This window comes from Mesoplodon densirostris, chromosome 11 (assembly GCF_025265405.1).
Source record: "Mesoplodon densirostris isolate mMesDen1 chromosome 11, mMesDen1 primary haplotype, whole genome shotgun sequence".
NCBI classification, from domain to species: domain Eukaryota; kingdom Metazoa; phylum Chordata; class Mammalia; order Artiodactyla; family Ziphiidae; genus Mesoplodon; species Mesoplodon densirostris.
Window position 1 is genome coordinate 51,378,317 of NC_082671.1, and position 19,585 is coordinate 51,397,901.

The 19,585-nt window shown below is 59.6% G+C and overlaps 1 protein-coding gene across 7 annotated transcripts in view; it reads left to right on the plus strand.

Moving 5' to 3' along the window:
• HDAC7 (histone deacetylase 7) overlaps positions 1-19,585 on the plus strand; it is a 36,283-nt gene that overhangs the window by 11,766 nt on the left and 4,932 nt on the right. For 3 of the 7 annotated variants that reach the window (XM_060113231.1, XM_060113228.1, XM_060113235.1), the window contains exons 2-20: positions 4,870-4,920; positions 8,104-8,517; positions 8,812-8,923; positions 9,500-9,615; positions 9,853-9,978; positions 10,361-10,452; positions 10,635-10,730; positions 10,867-11,047; positions 11,244-11,440; positions 11,605-11,778; positions 12,949-13,168; positions 14,438-14,571; positions 14,737-14,857; positions 15,112-15,161; positions 16,361-16,468; positions 17,394-17,449; positions 17,628-17,715; positions 18,826-18,945; positions 19,152-19,249. In XM_060113231.1, the coding sequence (XP_059969214.1) occupies positions 8,151-8,517; positions 8,812-8,923; positions 9,500-9,615; positions 9,853-9,978; positions 10,361-10,452; positions 10,635-10,730; positions 10,867-11,047; positions 11,244-11,440; positions 11,605-11,778; positions 12,949-13,168; positions 14,438-14,571; positions 14,737-14,857; positions 15,112-15,161; positions 16,361-16,468; positions 17,394-17,449; positions 17,628-17,715; positions 18,826-18,945; positions 19,152-19,249 (2,456 nt within the window). In that variant the 5' untranslated portion in view covers positions 4,870-4,920; positions 8,104-8,150. The remainder of the gene's footprint in view (positions 1-4,869; positions 4,921-8,103; positions 8,518-8,811; positions 8,924-9,499; positions 9,616-9,852; positions 9,979-10,360; positions 10,453-10,634; positions 10,731-10,866; positions 11,048-11,243; positions 11,441-11,604; positions 11,779-12,948; positions 13,169-14,437; positions 14,572-14,736; positions 14,858-15,111; positions 15,162-16,360; positions 16,469-17,393; positions 17,450-17,627; positions 17,716-18,825; positions 18,946-19,151; positions 19,250-19,585) is intronic. The other 4 variants (XM_060113232.1, XM_060113233.1, XM_060113234.1 and 1 more) reach the window with 4 other exon arrangements.

The following is a 19,585-nucleotide window of genomic DNA, read 5'->3' on the forward strand; positions in this document are numbered from 1 at the left end:
GGCCTCTCCCGTTGCGGAGCACAGGCTCCGGACACACAGGCTCCGCGGCCATGGCTCGCGGGCCCAGCCGCTCCGCGGCATGTGGGATCCTCCGGGATCGGGGCACGAACCCGTGTCCCCTGCATCGGCAGGCGGACTCTCAACCACTGCGCCACCAGGGAAGCCCCGCTATGGGATTTTTTGATCTTTTCCTGTGCCCTGCCGGGTCCTGCATTTGCTGTCCACCCGCTGGCCTGTGGCAGTGGAAGAGCTGGGGAGCAGCAGCGGAGAGTATTGCTTGAGAGCATGGATTCTGGAGCCCAGTTGCCTGGCTCGAGTCCCAGCTCAGCCACTCCCATGTTATGTGCCTTCAGACAAGTTATTTAATACTGCTGGGCCTCAGTTGACTAGTCTATATAATGGGCATCAAAACAGTCACCACCTCATAGGTTTGTCATGAGGGTTAGGCGAATCAGCAAACGTAGGGCACCTAGAACAACGGGCACATAGTAAAGTGTTAGTTTACAGAAGTTCAGATGGCGGAGAAAGAGAAGAGCCTGTGGTTGGGGGAGTCGGGATAAGAGACGGGACCAGGAATACATCTGGGAGACAGTGGACTGTGGCAGACGAGCGGAGAACACTGGTGGTACCAGACACTGAAATGCTTGTGCCAGAGGGAGGCTGCAGGCGAGTTCAGGGGCAACCAGGATGAATCACGGCCATTGCGGGAGCACCCGCCATGGGCTCCCTGCTTCACACACAGCATCGCTCATCTCACACGACCTCTTCCCAGTCCATATTCTTTATCCTCTTATTTCAGAGGCATAACCAAGGCTTGCCCAGGCTGCACCCTGTCCCTGGCTCTCCTTGCCGGTCACTGAGGGAGTCAGAGTTTGAACCCAAGTCCATCTGACCTCAAAGCCGATGTCCTCTGTGCTGTGGACCCTCGCTTCTGTCACTTCATGGGGCAGGAGTTTCCAGCCAGCGTGCAGCCCACTGGGTTCTGGATAAATCTGAGTAATAAGCAGCTTGGTGCCAAGATAATGAGCAATAGAATTAATAACCAGCAGAGAATTTCTGAAGGGGAACACAAGAAACTGTTAAAAGGGGTTGAGTCTAGGGAAGTTCTAGGGAGTTGGATGAGTGAGAAACTTGTGGTTTCATACTTTCAGGGGCTCTTTGAATTACTTTAGTGTCTGCAAGTAGTATACTTTTCAATTAAAAAAACAACAACTGTGGTCTGTACCTTAAACTCCTTAAAGTGAGAGTCAGGTTTTATTCACTTTTCCATCCCTTCAAGACCTGGACCAGGGCTTCCCTGGTGGCACAGTGGTTGAGAGTCCACCTGCCGATGCAGGGGACACGGGTTCGTGCCCCGGTCCGGGAAGATCCCACATGCCGCGGAGCGGCTGGGCCCGTGAGCCATGGCCGCTGAGTCTGCGCGTCCGGAGCCTGTGCTCCGCAACGGGAGAGGCCACAGCAGTGAGAGGCCCGCGTACCGCAAAAAAAAAAAAAAAAAAAAAAAAGAAGACCTGGACCAGTGACCTCACACAGAGGTACTTAGTACCTGCTTTTGGGATCAACTTCTTGGGTTTCCCCCTGCACTGGTCTGGTCTGGCCTGGCTGTACCACTGACCTGCTGGGTGACCATGACATAGCCCCTTGCCCTCTTTCTTTACCTCTCTGGGAAGTGAGAGTGTTGGCCTGCACAATCTCTAAAGCCCCATCAGCTCCTAATGTACACTGCACAGTCCTCACTCTGTGTCAGAGTCAGGCAACCATGATGTTCTCTCTTCTGTTTATTTATTCTTGGACGTTCCTGAAGCCATTTCACCCCCAGCTTTGTCTTCTTGGCCAGACCCCCCGCGAAGTCAGACTTTGTCTGCCCGTGTCAGGGGAAGCAGACCCGAGCTGAGGAGGGCGGGGGGGTGGAGGGAGTCCGCCCTGGACCCAGGGCTTGGCCTCTTGCTCCTGCCTGTTTTCGTCTGCCTGCAGGGCCTGGGTCTGCCTGCTTCTCCTTTTTCAGCTCCTCAGGAGACCAGGGAGGGGGACACAGCCTCGACAAAGAAATCGGAGGCGTTAGGAGGGGGCTTGTGGGTGGCGTTGCTCCTGGGGAAGCCCTCCCCTGATGCAGGGCTGGCAGCACCGGGAGAGCAGGTGGTCAGGCCAGGCTCGGGTTTCCAGTCGCATCTGCTGGGCAGGTGAGGGCCTGGGGCAACAAGGGAGGAGTGGGAGGCCAGCTTGTGCTTAGGGGACAGAAGAGTGGCGTTTGTGTCTGCCCTGGAGGTTGCTGAGGGCCGGGGTGGACCCATTAGGGTGGGATTTCTGGGTAAGATCAGGTGTCTGGTTGGGGAAGGTGACTTGATAGGAGCCTCAGCACGAGGTAAACTGCCTCTTCAGCCTGACTAGAGTTGCTTCCAAAGAAGGTAGAAATAGGGGGGTGGCCAGGATTCCAGAAATGAGAGCTCTCCACCCAGGTCCGGAGCTGTATGGAGAAGGGTCCAGCCCTATGCAGTGTTTTCTGTCCCTCGGGTCCATTCACTCCTGATCTTATTTCAGTCTGACCCCAAATGAGTGGTAACAGCGCTCTGAGAGGGGCTGATGAGAAGAGGGGTCCCCAGATTCATCCCCAAGCCTGGGATGCCGCTTTCTGGTTTCAGTTCTGCCACTGACTGGGTGCCTTTAGATACTTTCCTCTCTCTGGTACACAGGTGAGCTGTCCTCCAGATCTTATCTCTGTTCCTCTGGGCTCCTCTGAATCCAAAGGCTCTCAGTACAAACCTAGGTTAGAAGCTGCCCCTGTTGGCAACACACACACACACACACACACACACACACACACACACACACACACACACACACACACACACACACACACACACACACACACACACACACACACACACACACACACACACACACACACACACACACACACACACACACACACACACCCCCCTACCTTTTCTGAACAGAGTTTATTTCATCATAGATCATCATCACAGAACATCCCTTTTGGGCCCTGTAACAAACACTACAGAGTTCAGGACCATTAGCTTTTGTCCTATCCAGAGGGTGCATGGTGTCCAGAATCCATGGTTACCAGGGGAGCTGGGCACAGAGAAGCTGGCTGTGCTCCCACGCGTGAGTGCTGCTGGCCAGCCCTCAGGCAGGGACCAAGGGCGCTAGGGGAGAATTCCCAGGAGGTAGGGACTGGAGGCCAAGGACTCCAGGCCAGACACGGTCTCCGGGACTGCACCCGGGAATCCAGTTCAGAAACCTCTCTTGGAGGACCAGGTCCCACAGAAGAAAGGGGAGGTCCTAAGAGAGTCCAGGGTAGGGGGCTACCACATCCCGGGGAGGGGAGGCTGCCTCCCATACTCCTGTTCCTTGAGGCTCACAAACCCTGAGAAATACGCATGCCATGTGCTAGGCAGGGGGCCAGGGGAGCGTCATTGTGTTCAGTTCGCCAATTCCTAACAGAGCATACCAGGTGCCCAGCAAGGTGTTAGGGGCAGATGGGCATGGCTTAGTTGTGACACTGCAGAGACTCTGATTAATTGAGTGTCGAGGTGGTGGGCACAGAGTGGGTGCTGTGGGCGGTAAGGGGGGGTGGTCAGGGTGAGCTTCATGAGGAGGTGGCCTTGTGTTGGACTTCAAAGAACGGGCAGCATTTGAACAGGTGGAGCGGCATTTCCCTACCAAATGTCATCGTCCGAAGCGCAGGCCACTAGTGTCTGAGGGCAGTTGGTGGGAGTCTCTCTGTGCCCAGCGTTGCCGCCTCCCCCAGAGGCTCCTGCCTGCAGGGACTTCTCCTTTTGCAGCTTCTGGAAGAGGCCTGGGGCCGCCCCTTAGGCAGTAGTGCAGCGCCTGCCCGTTGTCCTTCAGAAGATACCCTTCTGCCTGAGGAGGGCTTCTACCACATCCCCCTCCAGGAGGCCTCCTGGCTCCAGGCTCCATCCCCTTGGCCCTGAGCTGGGACAGCAGGAGGGAAAGGTGGCCTCAGGACTCAGCTCTGTCTTTCCCCGCCCCAGCCAGCCCCTGGGATCCCCGGGCCTCTCGGCTGCCGACAGCACCGTCCCTACCATGGGGTTCCATGGGTTCTGAACGGGATGGGGGGGCCCTGGGCTGAGCCTAGGAGCCTGGGAGAGGTGACCATTTCCAGAAGGAAAGACTTCTTTTTCAGGTTATCCACGAAAAAGGCTGAGTGGTTCTCTTCTCGGGGGGCACAGAGGCTGCAGGACCCAGGATGGGGCAGGAGGAGGAAAGGGGCTCCTACTGTGGGGCCCTCGAGCTATGCATTCCAGACCCGCCACTTCTCAGCTCCCACCAGATCTGACTTGACCTCCAGGCCACGACCCAGTCCCTCCCGCACTGTGGAAGCCTCAGAGGGGGCCCCAGCTCCCCTTGCAGGCCTGCTCTCCCTTTCTCCCCATCTCCCTCCCGGAATCCTTAGTGCAGTCTTAGCAGCCGTGCTCTCCCACCTCACCTCCCAGCCCTCTTCTCCCGCTTCGGGCTAGGGGAGCCTGGTTTGGCTGCCCAAGGAAGATTGTATCTCAGCACATCAGGGAGGGCTGAGGGCACCGTTGCGTAAACCAGGGCCTCCTGAGTTTCTTGCTGTGGACTGAGCTCCAGCGGAGCAAGATACCTGAGCCGCTTGAAAGATCAGATGAGGAAGATGGAGCTGGGGATCGCTCTCAGGCGGCACAGGAGTCCGAGGAAAGGAATGGGGTGGGGTCTTGTCTTTTCCCTTAGCTTCTGGTGGAGGTGCCCTCGGGCTGGAGTGGGGCCTCCTGGACCAGCAGGCGGCCTGCCTGGCTCGGCCCTCTCTCCTTCTCCTCCCCTGCCCCTCCCGGCAGCCGCTTCACTCCATCTCTCTTCTCTCTACAGATGGGACCCAGGTGAGCCCGGGTGCCCACTGCCCCAGTCCCCCTGGCACAGGTAAGAGTGGGCCTGAGGGAGAGTGTGGTGGGGAGTGGAAGATGCGCTGGAAAGGATAGAAGCGGGGCGAGGAGCTCAGGGGTGGTTCAGAACGGTGGCTGATTGGCCAGAGAGTTGGGAGGTTGGGGTTCTGGGGGAGGGGGCGAAGTTGGGGTTTGGTGGGGAAGGGGTAAGGGGGGGGTGATAAGAGAGGCAACTCTGGATCCAGGCTGGCCCCAGAGCTGGGAAGCACAACAGGAAAAGGAAAGGCAGGATGCTCTTCTTGTCCATGCTGGTGCAGTGAAACAGGAAGGCAAGTAGGAAGCTAATATTTATGCTCAGACCCCTGCCTCGGGGGCCCTGGGCAAGGCGGCGCGTTCTCACTTATAGGCTCTGCAGTCCTCACACCAGCCCTGTGGGGTGGGAAGGTGCCTCGTGCTGCTCAGGTGGGAGGGAGAGGACCCCTCTCCGTGGGTCTCTCACCATTCCTTGACCCCGCTGCTGTTAGGCTGTGATGGACGAGGAGGGTTTAGGACGTGCCCATGGGGCGGGGGAAGGGGCTGGACCGGACGAGGGCCTGTTGGGTGCAAGGTGCACACCTGACACCCAGACTACGGCAGGGAGAAAGGAAGGCTGCTATCCTCTTTGATTCAGTCCTAGCCATCAAAAGCTTACAGGCAGGTGGGGAGACAAGATATACAAGTAAAAAGAGAAATAATAGTCAAATGCGATATGTGACCAGCTCCAAAGGAGGGGGCAGCTGATTAAGGAGTTTGTCCATAAGTTCACCACCTACTGTTATTTAGTTCTCCTAGTTGTGTAATTTTCTAAAAATTTAAAGACAGAAATTGGAAAAAGAAAAAGAAACGTTAATGAACCCCACCTCTGTTCCGGGGCACCGAGGATATAGAGATTTATTCATCGAATCAAACAGTATTTAGTGGGTGCCTATCGCTTGCTAGGTACTGTTCTAGGTGATGGGATGGTGAGCAATAGGCAAAACCAAGTCCCTGCCCTTGGAGCTTAATTCAGATTTGGTACCTGCCTGGGCGGTGCTTTCAGGGCACAGAACAGCCAGCGTGATGGAAATCCAGAAGAGGGCTTGACCCAGCAGGGCACTGGGCTGGGTCTAGGAAAGAGGGAAGACTCCAGCTGGGCTTGGAAGTCAGGGTAGGATCTGGAAAAGTAGAATCGAGGGAGGAGGATGGCACCAGCAGGGGGACGTTTTGAGCTAAAGCTCAGAGGACAGAAGGTACATGGGCTGTGACGGGACGGGAGCTGATGGCTGAGGCGGAGGGTCCGTGTTCAGATGTGGAAGGCAAAGCTGACAGAAGCCAGCTTAGCATCAGACTGTGGAGACCCCCAAATGCTGAGTCACCCTGAAGGGCGTTGCCAGGGTTGCAGGCAGAGCCCCTCCCATGTTCCCAGCAGCCTTCTGCTCTGGAGGCCGAGGCAGTGCTGGGAGAGGGAGGGGGCCGCTCCCAGTCTGTATGGCTGAAGTCTGGGTGGCCTGCCCTGGGTGCCCTGAGGGCCCTCTTGAATCACCAGGGGAGTCACCCCAGAAAGCCAGGACACCTGACATGGGAAGACTGAGACCTTTCCTGGGGCGGGAGTGCAATGGCATCAGAGGCCCAGACGGAACCAGAACGAGAATTTGGGGTCCCTGGGTGGACACGTGAACAAGAAGTGGGAACATCAAAGCAGTGCATTGCCTGCTCTTGGCCATATCGGGTGCCCAGACACCCGCTCCGGTCTCTTGACATCCAGAGAGTCGTGAGGGCATCTCCCTCCTTTGCTCCTCTCTTGTCTCCATCTCACGGTCACAGACTGTGAGAACAGACACCGCTTAGTGACCACCTACTGCAAGCCCCTCTGCCTTTGCCCAGTGAGAGACCCCTCTGGGGGTGGGGCGGGGGAGGTGACTTCCTGGAAGTCAATGGGAAGATGGAGACGGAGCGTTGGCCTCAGCAGGATGGAACCCGAGCTCACTGTGCCCCGAGCTGGGTGGTCTTGGCCAGGTCCCTTCACCTGCGCCTCAGTTTCCTCATGTGGGAATAGTAATAACTACCTCCCAGGGCCTACAGGGGTGATGAGGTAAAAGGGTTTGCAGCGAGTGTGCACATGTGCTATGGATGTTAAGATAATGGTTGAGTTGGGCCCAGATGCCGTGTTTCCTGACTCCCCGGCTGGTCTTTGCCACAGTCCTCCTCAGTCCTTCCAGCCCTTCCAGTCCTCCTCGGCTCAGGCCCAGAGGACAGCCTGTGGCTGCCCCCATCAGGGAGGCCCAGCGTTGGAGGAACTGAAGGAGGCCTCTCCGGAAAGGCTTCCCCGCTTGTGTGCCCTGTCTGAGGGCACCTGCTCCCAAGCCCCACCTGCTTCCCCTTCTCCAGGATAACTGTCCACCTCTGAGCACCTCAGAGTGTCTCTGGCTGCTGAGCCCAGCCTGGCCCAGCAGGCGGTGCTGGCATAGGACCTGGTCTGGCAGCTAGTTATAAATAGCCCCTGCATCCACAGCCTTGGCAGGGTGCTCCTGGCGTGGGTGCAGGGGACACTCGAGAAGAGGCAGCTGAGGCCCAGAGCTGGCGTGAGGGTACCTGGGCACAGGCTCCGCGGGCATGTGGGCTGTGCAGGCCCAGGGTGCAGGCCAGGGCTGGCTGTGGGTTTGAGGCACCTCTCCTTTATCCTATGGCCTGGGATAGAGTAGGGAGGATGGCAACTGAGAGGGCCTGGGACGCCCTTTGGGGTTGGAGGCTGAACAAAGGGGACTGCCTGTCCAATCGCTGTGTCTGAGCGCAGCTCATCAGAGGGCAGCTGGGCCCAATCCTCCTTCCAGGGTGGGAAGAAGGGAAGCAGAGGTCAGGGCCCAGAATGTATCACTAAAGGGCCCTCAGCCCATCTCTAAATCCCTACAGCCCTCCTGGCCTGGAGAGGCAACGTATTTTGTGGAAAACTCTATGCTTGGAGTCAGAAAGCTCAATCCAAACAGCACCAGCGATGGACTAACTGTGTAGTTTATATGACCTCCTTTCTCATGGGTGAAACAGGCTTGAAAATAACTACCATGCAGGACTGTGGGGAGGGTGCAGTGAGGAAGAGGTCCCTGGAGGGTGTTTTACCATCGTCAAGTGAATCTGAAGGAGGCTGATTAGGTAACCGTGCACCTGCAGAGCTTTCCGGCCGACCCTGCCCTCTCTGTGTGCTCAGGCTGCCCCAGGCCCTGCGCAGACACGCCAGGCCCTCAGCCCCAGCCCATGGACCTGCGGGTGGGCCAGCGGCCCCCGGTGGAGCCCCCGCCGGAGCCCACGCTGCTGGCCCTGCAGCACCCCCAGCGCCTGCACCACCACCTCTTCCTGGCTGGCCTGCAGACCCAGCGCTCGGCGGAGACCATGAGGGTAAAGATAGAGCTCCCCACGCACGCAGCAGCCTCGAGCTCAGACCCGGCACCCCTCCCTCCCTTCAGCCTCCCCAGACCCTCGCCTCCGTCTCCAACTCCTCGCCCCTCCCTGGGCGGCCGGCCCTCCCCACAGCTCTCAATGGACACGCCGTTGCCCGAGTTGCAGGTGGGGCAGCAGGAGCAAGAGCTGCGGCAGCTTCTCAATAAGGACAAGAGCAAGCGCAGTAAGCATGGAGGCCTCCCCAGCCGGTGTCCACGGCCTCCTTTGTGGGCATGGGAGGGGGCAGTGCCAGCCTGGGTCCCCCTCTGCTTGCTGGGCACTGCCGGTGAATGTAGGTGGGGGTGAAGGGGGACCCGTAGGCTTCACAGAAGAGATGGGGCCTCAGGCTTGGCTCTTGCCTGAGGGGTCCCTTGGATGCCTCGTCCTGGGGGCATGGTCAGGGCAACGGGCAGAGAATGTTCCAGGGAGGCCACCAGTCCACTCACCCCCAACCCACTGATGATTTCTGCCCCTGCAGGTGCCGTAGCCAGCAGTGTGGTCAAGCAGAAGCTGGCAGAGGTGATTCTGAAGAAACAGCAGGCAGCCTTAGAGAGGACGGTCCATCCCAATAGCCCCAGCGTTCCCTACAGGTAACTCCCTCTCCCACCTGCCCCCTCGTGTCCCTGCCGTGCCCCTCCTCCCTGGATGTCAACCTGTGAGCACACATACACTCGCCCCCTCTTCCTCCCAGCTGCCCATCACCTGATCCTCACCCCTCACTTCTAATCATAAGGCCTCCCCCGAACCCCTCTCCCAACTGATACCTGCCCTCTTGTCCTTTAATTATCTCTCCTCCCCCCACCCCCTGTCACACACACTCTCACACACGCACCACGCTAGCTTTCTTTTCTCTTTACATCTTCCTCTAAGCACAAAAACATCCTGATTCCTAGAACAGGATCCTCCCATTGTGTCTGGCCCTTACCCAAGCCCTGGGACCCTGGCTCCTATGCCTAGGTCCGAGGGCGGCATCACCAGTGGGCTGCTGGTAGGATGGGTGGCCCAATGCTGCCACCTGGAGATGGCCGCTATTCCTGCCGGCGAGGCACTTCCTGGCCCTGCGGGCTGCTGCCTTCCTTAGCAGGTCCCAAAGGGTGGAATGAGATGGCTGCCAGGCCTCTGGGCATGCCTGCCCCTCTGAAGCAGCCTTGGCACTCACTCCACAGAACTCTCGAGCCCTTGGAGACGGAAGGAGCTGCCCGTTCCATGCTCAGCAGCTTCCTGCCTCCTGTTCCCAGCCTGCCCAGCGACCCCCCGGAACACTTCCCTCTGCGTAAGACAGGTGCGTGGGACAGGCCAGCAGGGACCCTCCAGGGGAAAGGGGGAAGGACCTTGGATGAGGGTCAGGGAGGGGGGCCTGGCTGGGCGGGGGACAGCCTGCACCCGGTGGCTTTCTCTCTGGCACTGCCTTCTCTGGCCTCTCTCAGAGAGGACTGGGAGGGAGGGCGTAGGCCAGAGACCGGGGGTGGGGGCTGGGGGGGTGGGGATGGTGGGCCTAGTAACGCCGGTGTTCCCACAGTCTCTGAGCCCAACCTGAAGCTGCGCTACAAGCCCAAAAAGTCCCTGGAGCGGAGGAAGAACCCGCTGCTGCGGAAGGAGAGCGCCCCGCCCAGCCTCCGGCGGCGGCCGGCTGAGACCCTCGGTGGTGAGGCCCGGCGCGGCGGCCGGGTGGCAGGCCGGGTCCCTTTGGGTCAGACCCCACCCAGACAAGGGATGCCCGCCTCAGGGCTGCCATGGGTATCTGTCGGGGGGTGTCCTACACACTCACCAGGGGGCGAGTTGAGGCTGAACCCCCCGCCCCCTTGCTCTGTTGGCTAAGCTGCCGCCTGACCAGAAGAAGGGGCACGCTAAACAAATAAGTGTCCAAAGGCACTGGAGACTGGTGGTGGCCTCCCCTCTGCCCGCCCTGCTGGGAAGAAAGCAGGAAGCAGAGCCCGCCCACTGGGGAAGGGATTTGTCCCTGGCCCCGCCTCCTGGCCCCCGCCGCCTGGCCCCTGACTGCTCGTCCCCCTCTCCCCAACCCTCAGACTCCTCCCCCAGTAGTAGCAGCACGCCGGCGTCAGGGTGCAGCTCCCCCAATGACAGCGAGCACGGCCCCAACCCGGTCCTGGGCTCCGAGGTAAGGCCTTGCCAGGCTGGGCTCTCGGGGGCAGTTCTGAGGCTCCTCTCAGCAGGCGGCCCGACCAGGCTGGGGCCGCAGGGTCTGGGCAGCCCCCACCGGAGCCTCCTGGGGGTTCTGGGGAAGGCGTGCTCAGGGGTGGAGGTCTGGGACCGGTGACCCCTGCCCTGCTCCCATGGCAGGCGCTCTTGGGCCAGCGGCTGCGGCTGCAGGAGACCTCTCTGGCCCCGTTCGCCTTGCTGCCCACAATCACGCTGGGGCTGCCCGCCCCTGCCAGGGTGAGTGGCTGAGGCGCCCTCCCCCACCCCAAGCGCCCGAGATCTCTCTCTCCCTTCTCCTACACCCCACCTGATGGCCTTCACCGTCTCCCTGCTGGGATCTTCTCCCCTGTGATGCTCCCCACCTCTCCTCCAGGCTGATGGTGACCGCAGGACCCATGCGACTCTGGGCCCTCGGGGACCAGTCCTGGCGAGTCCCCATGCTCCCCTCTTCCTGCCCCATGGCCTGGAGCCCGAGGCTGGAGGCCCCCTGCCCTCTCGCCTGCAGCCCATTCTCCTTCTGGATCCTTCGGTCTCTCATGCCCCCCTGCTGACTGGTGAGTCCCCGCTTCTACAGGAGAGGGGCTGGATCCCTGCACCCTGCTGAGGGCCAAGCGTGGGCAGGGTCCCGTCCTCCTGTGCGTCTCCCTGCTGAGTCCCTGGCTCGCCCCCTCCCCCCTCCCCGCCCGCCCTTGCTTCCTTCTGCTCTTCCCTGTGGTTCCCTCCTTATGCCCCCCACCCCGTTCTTTCTAGTGCCCGGGCTTGGGCCCCTGCCCTTCCACTTTGCCCAGTCCTTACTGACCACCGAGCGGCCCTCCGGGTCAGGCCTCCACCGGCCGCTGAGCCGGACCCGCTCAGAGCCCCTGCCCCCAAGCGCCACTGCCCCCCCACTGCTGGGCCCCCTGCAGCCCCGCCTGGAGCGGCTCAAACCTCATGTCCAGCTGATCAAGGTGAGTGGAATTGGGTAGGGGAGGTGGTGAGGGGTTGCTAAACTCGGACCCTGGGGGCTGAAAGAAGGGAGACTTAGGGGGGGCAGAGATCTGGAGGGTCAGAGGGAGGACATGTGGCTCCTGGGGGCCCAGCATGTCTCTCAGCTAGCATCTCCCTTCCCCAGAGGCCAGCCAAGCCGAGTGAGAAGCCCCGACTGCAGCAGATACCCTCGGCTGAGGACCTCGAGACAGACGGCGGGGGAGTGGGGCCGCTGGGGGATGACGGCCTGGAACACAGGGAGTCCAGCCATGGGCAGCATGAGGCCCGAGGCCCTATTCCTCTCCAGCAGCACCAGCAGGTATGGTAGTGCCCAGGTGCGCCTCCGCCTCCGAAGGCATAGTCAGGAGACTCTGGGGCCTGGTTAAGATGGAAGGGAGGGAGGTGGGATATCAGCGCAGGGAACAGCTCTGGGACCCACAGTTCCTCTGCCAAATCCACAGCAGGTTACAGACAGACAGACAGACACATGCACACATACACGTGCTGCACCCTCCAGCAGCCTTCCCATCTCAGGGTGAAGCCGTGTCCCTCGTCCAGCAGCAAGACTGGCCTTTCACAGAACCCCACACATTCCTGCCCTAGGACTTCTCCCCTGTGACCCCTTGTACTGTTTCCAGGAAGGTGCTAGGGCAGGAGGTGGCGCAGAGATGGGCTCAGCCCTTCAACTGTGCAAGTCAAGCCATGGGGTATTGGTTTGCTGGAGCTGTTGTAACAAGTGCTGCAAACTGGGTGGCTTAAACAACAGAGCTTATTTTCCCACAGTTCTGGAGGCTAGAGGTCTGAAATCAAGGTGGCGGCAGGGTTGTTCCCTCTGAGGACTGTGAGGGAAGGAGCCGAGCCGTCCCAGGCCTCTCTCCTTGGCTTGTAGACGGCCACCTTCTCCCTGGGTCTGCACATCGTCTTTCTTCTTGTCCACGTCTGTGTCCCAATTTCCCCTTTTCATAAGGACCAGAGTCATGTGGAGCTGACCCTAATGATCTCATTTTTGACTTGAGTACCTCTGTAAAGACCCTATCTCCAAATCAGTCACATTTTGAGGGACTGGGGGTTAGGACTTCCATCATAAATATGAGGTGGGAGGGGACACAACTCAGCCCGTAACACATGGTAGCAGGCCACACGTGTGCAGACTCACGTGGGTCCCTGTGTCCTTGGGTGGTTGGCAGTCCTTGGAGACAAGGAGATCCTGGTCAGAGCCAGCCTGAGGCCTCTCACCCAGGTTCTCGCCTTGGAGTCTCGAGGGCCCAGGGAGCTCTGGTGGAATAGGGTGGTCAGTCTGGGGTGCAGACCTTTCGGGGGGTTGGTGGGGGCAGGGAGCTCAGCGACTCAAAGGCCAGAGCCCAGCTGGGAGGCAGGGCCAGAGGCTTCTGCAGAAAAGGGGCCTGCCTGGAGGTTTCCAAGGCCATGGGCAGAGGCGGATGGAGCAGGGTCCTGAGAACCTGGAGACTGAGACCCCTGTGTCCCTCAGGTGTACCTCTGGGAGCAGCAGCGACTGGCTGGGCGGCTCCCCCGGGGAGCCACTGGGGACTCCGTGCTGCCTCCCCTGGCCCAGGGCGGTCACCGGCCTCTGTCCAGGGCTCAGTCGTCCCCAGCCGCGCCTGCCTCACTGCCAACCCCAGAGTCCACCAGCCAGGCCCGTGTCCTGCCCAGCTCAGAGACCCCTGCCCGGACCCTGCCCTTCACCACAGGTAAGGCCTGGATTGGAGGGCAGGAGGAAGTGGCTGGGGGCACACAGGGGCTCGGGGCAGAGGACCATGTCTGTGTCATGGTTCACTCAGGACGTTTTTCGAGGCCACAGAGCACTTTCTTAGTCTTATGAGATCCCCACAGTGTCCCGTGGAGCAACTGGTTGTTCTCATTTTACAGTTGAGGAGACCCAGGCTCCGGAAATCGAAGGGGACAGTCAGCTGGCAGTCAGGCCAAGCTAACAATTCAGGTGTCCTGACAACTAGTCTGGGCCTTCAAAAATGATATTTATTACTGTTGCTCTGCTTGTGTAAATAACTCAAGAGCATTTTAGAAATTTTGAAAAATACAGAAAAGCCTAAGAATGGAACAAAAATCACCAGCCAGTATCCCGCCACCCAGAGGCAACCCCTTGTAAATGCTGCCATATTTCAAGCCAGTCTTTGTTTTAGCCACATCTATAAATCCCACATACAGTACATTTTGTGGCTACATTTTGTACCCTGCTTTATTCAGTTTGCACATTATGAACACCTTGTGATATAATTAAACTTTAAAAATGTGATCTTGTGGTATGTCATCACAGTATTTTTGTTTAAAGATTTCCTATTGGTTGAGCAGTTAGATGGTTACTCATTTTTGCTCATTTGAATTTCCTTGTAAATTTCTATAAGTCTCTCCTTATCCCTGGGATTGTTTCCCGAGGGTCACTTTCAAGGAGTGGCATCCCCGGGTCAAATGCTGTGAGCATTCTGAAGATCCTAATGTCCTGAGATGTTCTGAAAGTGACCCTCCCACTGGCAATGTGCAGGGCCTTCCTCTGGGCGTCCTGCTGGTCAGGCTGAAACAGTCACTTCCCCAAAACTGCATCTGTCCTGTCACGTGGCCCACTGTGGACTTCCCAGCTCCCAGTTTGGGGGCGCCTATTTGGGTCATGACATCCAGTGCGAGCCCCTGACATCAGGCCTCCCTTTGTTAGGCTCTGAGCTCTTGAGGTCATGGTCATTGTCCCTGGGCCACATGAGGGGGGTCATTGAGTCGGGAAGGCAGCGGCTGGGTGGCAGTTGTGCTGGCTGGGGCTGCCTGCTGTGTGGATGAGGTGCCCAAGGCTGCCTGGGTAAGCAGCTGGGGGTGTGCATACGGGCTCCGAGGGGCAGGATGGGGCATGTGGGGCTGTGCGGGGGTGTGGAGGGCATGCCCGGCCTGGCTCCATGGTGGGGCTGGGGGTGGGGACTCCCCGGGGCCCTGGCCCTGACCCCTGCTCCCCGCAGGGCTGGTCTATGACTCAGTAATGCTGAAGCACCAGTGCTCCTGCGGAGACAACAGCAGGCACCCGGAGCACGCAGGCCGCATCCAGAGCATCTGGTCCCGGCTGCTGGAGCGGGGGCTCCGGAGCCAGTGTGAGGTGAGGAGGCAGCGTAGGGGCTGTGGGATCGGAGGAGGTGAGGGTCACGGAAGGGAAGGGGCTGGGAGGCCCTGGAGCCAGAGTGAGTTGAGGGGCGGCGGGATGGTGGGAGTGGCAGGGAAGGGGCCGAGCAGGGACTCAGGAGCTCTGTGGGTACTTCCTCAGTCTCTACGGGGCCGGAAGGCCTCCCTGGAGGAGCTGCAGTCAGTGCACTCGGAGCGGCACGTGCTCCTCTATGGCACCAACCCGCTCAGCCGCCTCAAACTGGACAATGGGAAGCTGGCAGGTAGGGGACCGATGGCGCCTGGGGCCCCCAGACCTGCCCTGGCTCACCCAACCTGAGCATCCCCTGTGCTCTAGTCCTGGCTCCGCCCAGCCTGTCCCTCCAGCGTCCGGGACACCCCCATGCCGCCCTTAGTCCCTCTGCTGCCCACCTCCACCCCTCCCTGCCCACCCCGCCTGGCCCTCTGCTCAGAGCTTCTCCGCTCCCGGCCGGAGGCTGAGCGGATTCAGCTCACACGCCTGGACCTCTCCCCACAGGGCTCCTGGCACAGCGGATGTTCGTGATGCTGCCCTGCGGTGGCGTTGGGGTAAGTGTGCCGAGGTCTCGAGCGCGCGTGGCCACGGGCTCTCAGACCTCCTCCCTTCCGTTCTCCCAGGCCCATCCCCTGCCTGCTTGTTCTTGTGGTTCTGCCGGGCCCCGTGGGCCAGGGGCTCTCCCGTAGTGCCCCTGTGCCGGCTGAGGGTGGAGTCCCATCCCTCACACTTGCAAGGCATTTGGTGGATGTTGAGGAGGCCCAAAGAGCAGGGCCGAGCCCGGGGCTGGGGCTCATCTCCCATCGTGAGCACGCTGGCCTCCAGACTGCTTTGCGTCCCTGGAGTGGGCTGCCCGGCCTGGGGCTGCGGGGATGCCTCTGGTGTCCTTGGCGACCCAGGCCTGTCCCTCGCATGCCCTAGCTTTCCCTGCGCCCTCTCACCCTGCCTGGGGACTTCTGCCTGCTGGCAGTCCTCTCCTCCCCTCAAAAGGTCCCTGTGCAAACCAAACCGGGCGTGTGGAGGCAGGGGACGGAGGCCCGGTCCTGGAGGGAAATGGGAGCTGTCGCTGGGGGGCTGCGTGGGAGCCGGTCAGCGCCCTGTTCACAACTTCCCATTTCTTGCCACTTTCTGATTTTTCCAACTGTTGTTGCTTCTGTTTTCTCCTCCCTCCGCTCCCTCTCTGTCTCTGTCTTTCTCTCTTTCTCCAGCCTCTTGCGACTCTCTCTGCCTTCCTCGCCTCTCTCGGTCCGCCTCGCCCTCCCCATCTCCCCATCACGCCCCCCGGCCCCTCCCTAGCCTTGAGGCCCAGGGACTGGGTTTGGGGGGCCTCCCAGCCTGGGCTAGGGGCCCCGAGTGGAAGACAGTGGTGCAGACGGCCCCTCGAGCTCCGACGGTCCCGAGGGCCTGAGCAGAGTCAGCTGGGGCTTAAAACCCCCTCCAGGCCCAAACCCCAAGTCCCGCCCAGGTAACGCCATGCCCCCTCCTCTGACCGGGGGGCAGGCGCGATGCTGCCGGCAGAGTGCTGGCCAGTTGCGGGCTGGTGATATGGACTGAAGCTGGGAAGGAGAAGTCGTGCTGGGACTGGGGGACACGGGAGGCCTTGCCTTTCTGGGCGGCGGGGCAGTGGGGCGGCAGCGCCGTCTGCCCAGCTCCCTGCCCCTGGGGTCCTGGCCGTGGGGTGGGCACCGCCCCCCGGGCCCTGGCTGCCGTGGGAGGCCTTGGATGATGCGGGCCCTGACTCTGGCCCCCGCAGGTGGATACCGACACCATCTGGAATGAGCTGCACTCCTCCAATGCGGCCCGCTGGGCTGCCGGCAGCGTCACTGACCTCGCCTTCAAAGTGGCTTCCCGAGAGCTAAAGGTAGGCGGTTCGAGTGGAGGGTGGGCAAGCCACGGAGGAAGGAGGCAGAGGATGGGGTAGCGGGGAAGGCCAGACCCGACACCCAGCATCACATTCCTCTTGGATATCACCACAGGGTTTCAAGAGGGAAATTGAGAGCTCTGGGGACCAAGATGAGATCTGAACCGTAGGCTCCTGTTACCTGGTGGGGAAGCAAGCCACTGTGCCCCTGGCCCTGTGGTCTCTAAGAGAGACAGGGTCATGATCATCCAGGATCAGTTAACACAGACCGGCTGTGTGACCGTGGGCAAGTTGCAGGGCCTCTCGGGAGCCCCGTGCATGGGCAGAGCGCCTGTTTGTGATGCTGAGGTTTTACAGACCGGGTTGGCGCTCATTTTCTCATTTGCTCTGGGCTGGGCACCTTACGGGGGCTTGTGTCGAGCCCCACCTCCCCGCCCCTGCTGTTTAGGAGCTCATAGTCCAAGTCCTAGCTCCACCATCTGCAACCAGGCAACTTTGCACATGTTGTTAAACCCGCCTGAGCTCCAGGTTTCTACTGTCTGTAAACCAGATATAATAACAATGTTTATCTTATGAAGATTAGATAATATTTACCTCAGAGAGTTGTGAGGATGAAATCCAGCATTTACCCAGCGCTTAGCACAGTGCCAGGCACATAGATTTTTCTCAACAAATAATAGCTGTTGTGATTCCAAAGTGCTAACAGCCAGGAGCCACCGGGGTGGGAGGTTCTGTGTTCACGGCCTGGGGGTCAGCACAGGGCCCTTGATAGCCAGCCTGGTCATGGTCAGTCACGCTGGCAGCTGTTGCCCTGTGGTCCCTTCTCGGGGGAGGAGCCTGGGGATGGGGTGGGTGGGGGCAAGTTCATGGAGGTGTGGGTCAGAGGTCCGGCTGTTTGGTTGACAAGCATTCTTTCTGTTTCCAGAACGGTTTTGCTGTGGTTCGGCCCCCAGGACACCATGCAGACCATTCCACAGCCATGTAAGGCCTGGGGGAGGCCTGGGTGGGCTGAGGTAGGGGGCAGGCCCTCAAGGCCCTCCTGTTGGGATGTTCCCCCTCCTTTCTTTGAGCCTTCTGGGGCTGGGCCGGGCCAGAGGCAGGTGGAGGGGGTGCGGCACGGGGAGGGAATGGGCTGGCACGACCTCTCTTTTCCTTCCAGGGGCTTCTGCTTCTTCAACTCAGTGGCCATCGCCTGCCGGCAGCTGCAACAACAGGGCAAGGCCAGCAAGATCCTCATCGTGGACTGGGTAGGTCCTGGGTCCTGGCCCCTTCAGGTCCGAGAGCCCTGTGGAAAGAGCCCTGAGCCTGGCGTTAGGAGACATGGCTTCACGTCCTGCCTAGTTCCGCATTAGCCTCCCCGAGCCTCGGTTCCCCCACTGTGTAAAACGGGGAAAGTGCGGTGAGGATGATGCCCCCATCACGGGGCTGTTGGGAGGCCCAGAGGAGCTGGCATATGGAAAGGCCTCAGCTCCCACAGGGGAGGAGCCATTTGAATGCTGTCTTCTGGCCTCTGTTGGCTTCTTTCTGCAGATCTGATCATTTCTGCCTTTCTCCTGCAGGTAGTGACAGAACCAGTAATAACACATAACATCAACATACCACTAATCGCATCCAGACACTGATGGCTTCACGCTTCATATATTTAATCCTGACTCTGACCTGGTTTACAGATGAGGAAAGTGAGCATAGCGGGGTTAGGTAACTTGCACACAGCTCTACACCTCGTCAGTCCTGAGACTGTGATTTGCACCGAGGCCTGTTAGCTCTGGAGCATGGCCTCGTGCTCTGCTTTGCATTGACATCTAACTAACTACTTTGCACTGACATCTGCTTATGGGACATTCCTACACAGAATGGAGGAGAGTGGAGGAACTTTCCACACTTGCGCCCACGCGTGGTCCTGTGAGTTACCATGGCTGTCCCTGGAGGGGTGGCGCTGGGCCTCATGGTCCGGCCCCTCTGCAGCGGAGCATGGTCTCCATCACTTGCATCACTCCATGACCTTGGGCAAGACACAATAGCAAGAGTGCCTGACACGTGTGACCCTGGACTCTTCCCTCTCCTGGCACTAATCCTCCCCTGACACGTACTCTTTCCTCCCCTTCAGGGTTTCGTGTTACTGCTACCCCCACCTAGCATGCTATGTACACATCTATACATACAAGGGGAGACTGAGGCTCAGAGAGTGCCCATGGGTCACGCAACAGTTTAGCTCTAGGACCCCCCGTGTTCTCACCCCCCGTCTAGGCTCCTGACCCTCAGAATGGTCACCGACCTTGAAACCTTTCCAACCTGCCCCAGTCTCCGTGTCTCTGCTTTCAGACCTGCCCTAATCCACTGCCCATCTCCCTGCACAGGACGTTCACCATGGCAACGGCACACAGCAGACCTTCTACCAGGACCCCAGCGTGCTCTACATCTCCCTTCATCGCCATGACGATGGCAACTTCTTCCCAGGCAGTGGGGCTGTGGATGAGGTAACCGCACCTTCCAGCCCCACTGACCCTCCCTTGTGGCCCCACAGCTAGCTGTGTGATCTGGGCAGACTGTTTAGCCGCTCTGAGCCTCAGTTTCTCCATCTGGAAGGGGAGGCTGGATGCGCTGGTCTTGCAGCACTGACATCCTGGGATCCCTCTCTTGGGACTCTGCCCTCCTCACGTCTCTCTTGCCTCCTGTTTTCCAGGTGGGAGCTGGCAGCGGTGAGGGCTTCAATGTCAATGTGGCCTGGGCTGGAGGTCTGGACCCCCCAGTGGGGGATCCTGAGTACCTGGCCGCCTTCAGGTAAGTGCTCTGGGGACCCAGAGGAGGCCTGGCCCAGCAAGGCCACCCTCTCCTCCCCTTTTCCAACAGCACCAGGTTGGAGGTGATCAGGTGGCTGGTCAGCCTGTCCTCATCCAATTACTAGACATTATAAGCCAGCCCCGGAGTGGGCCTATGGACTGAGACAAACAAAGGGAAAGGCACTGTTACACTGGCCTCTAGGGGCCTCCAGTCCCTGTGGGAAGACAGGAAACACAGACTGAAAGGTCAGAGGGTGCTTTATATTATAAAGTTTATAATGTCACACGTTACCAAGAGCCAGTGTTGACCTGAGTGCGGGGAGATGGGCAGGGTGCA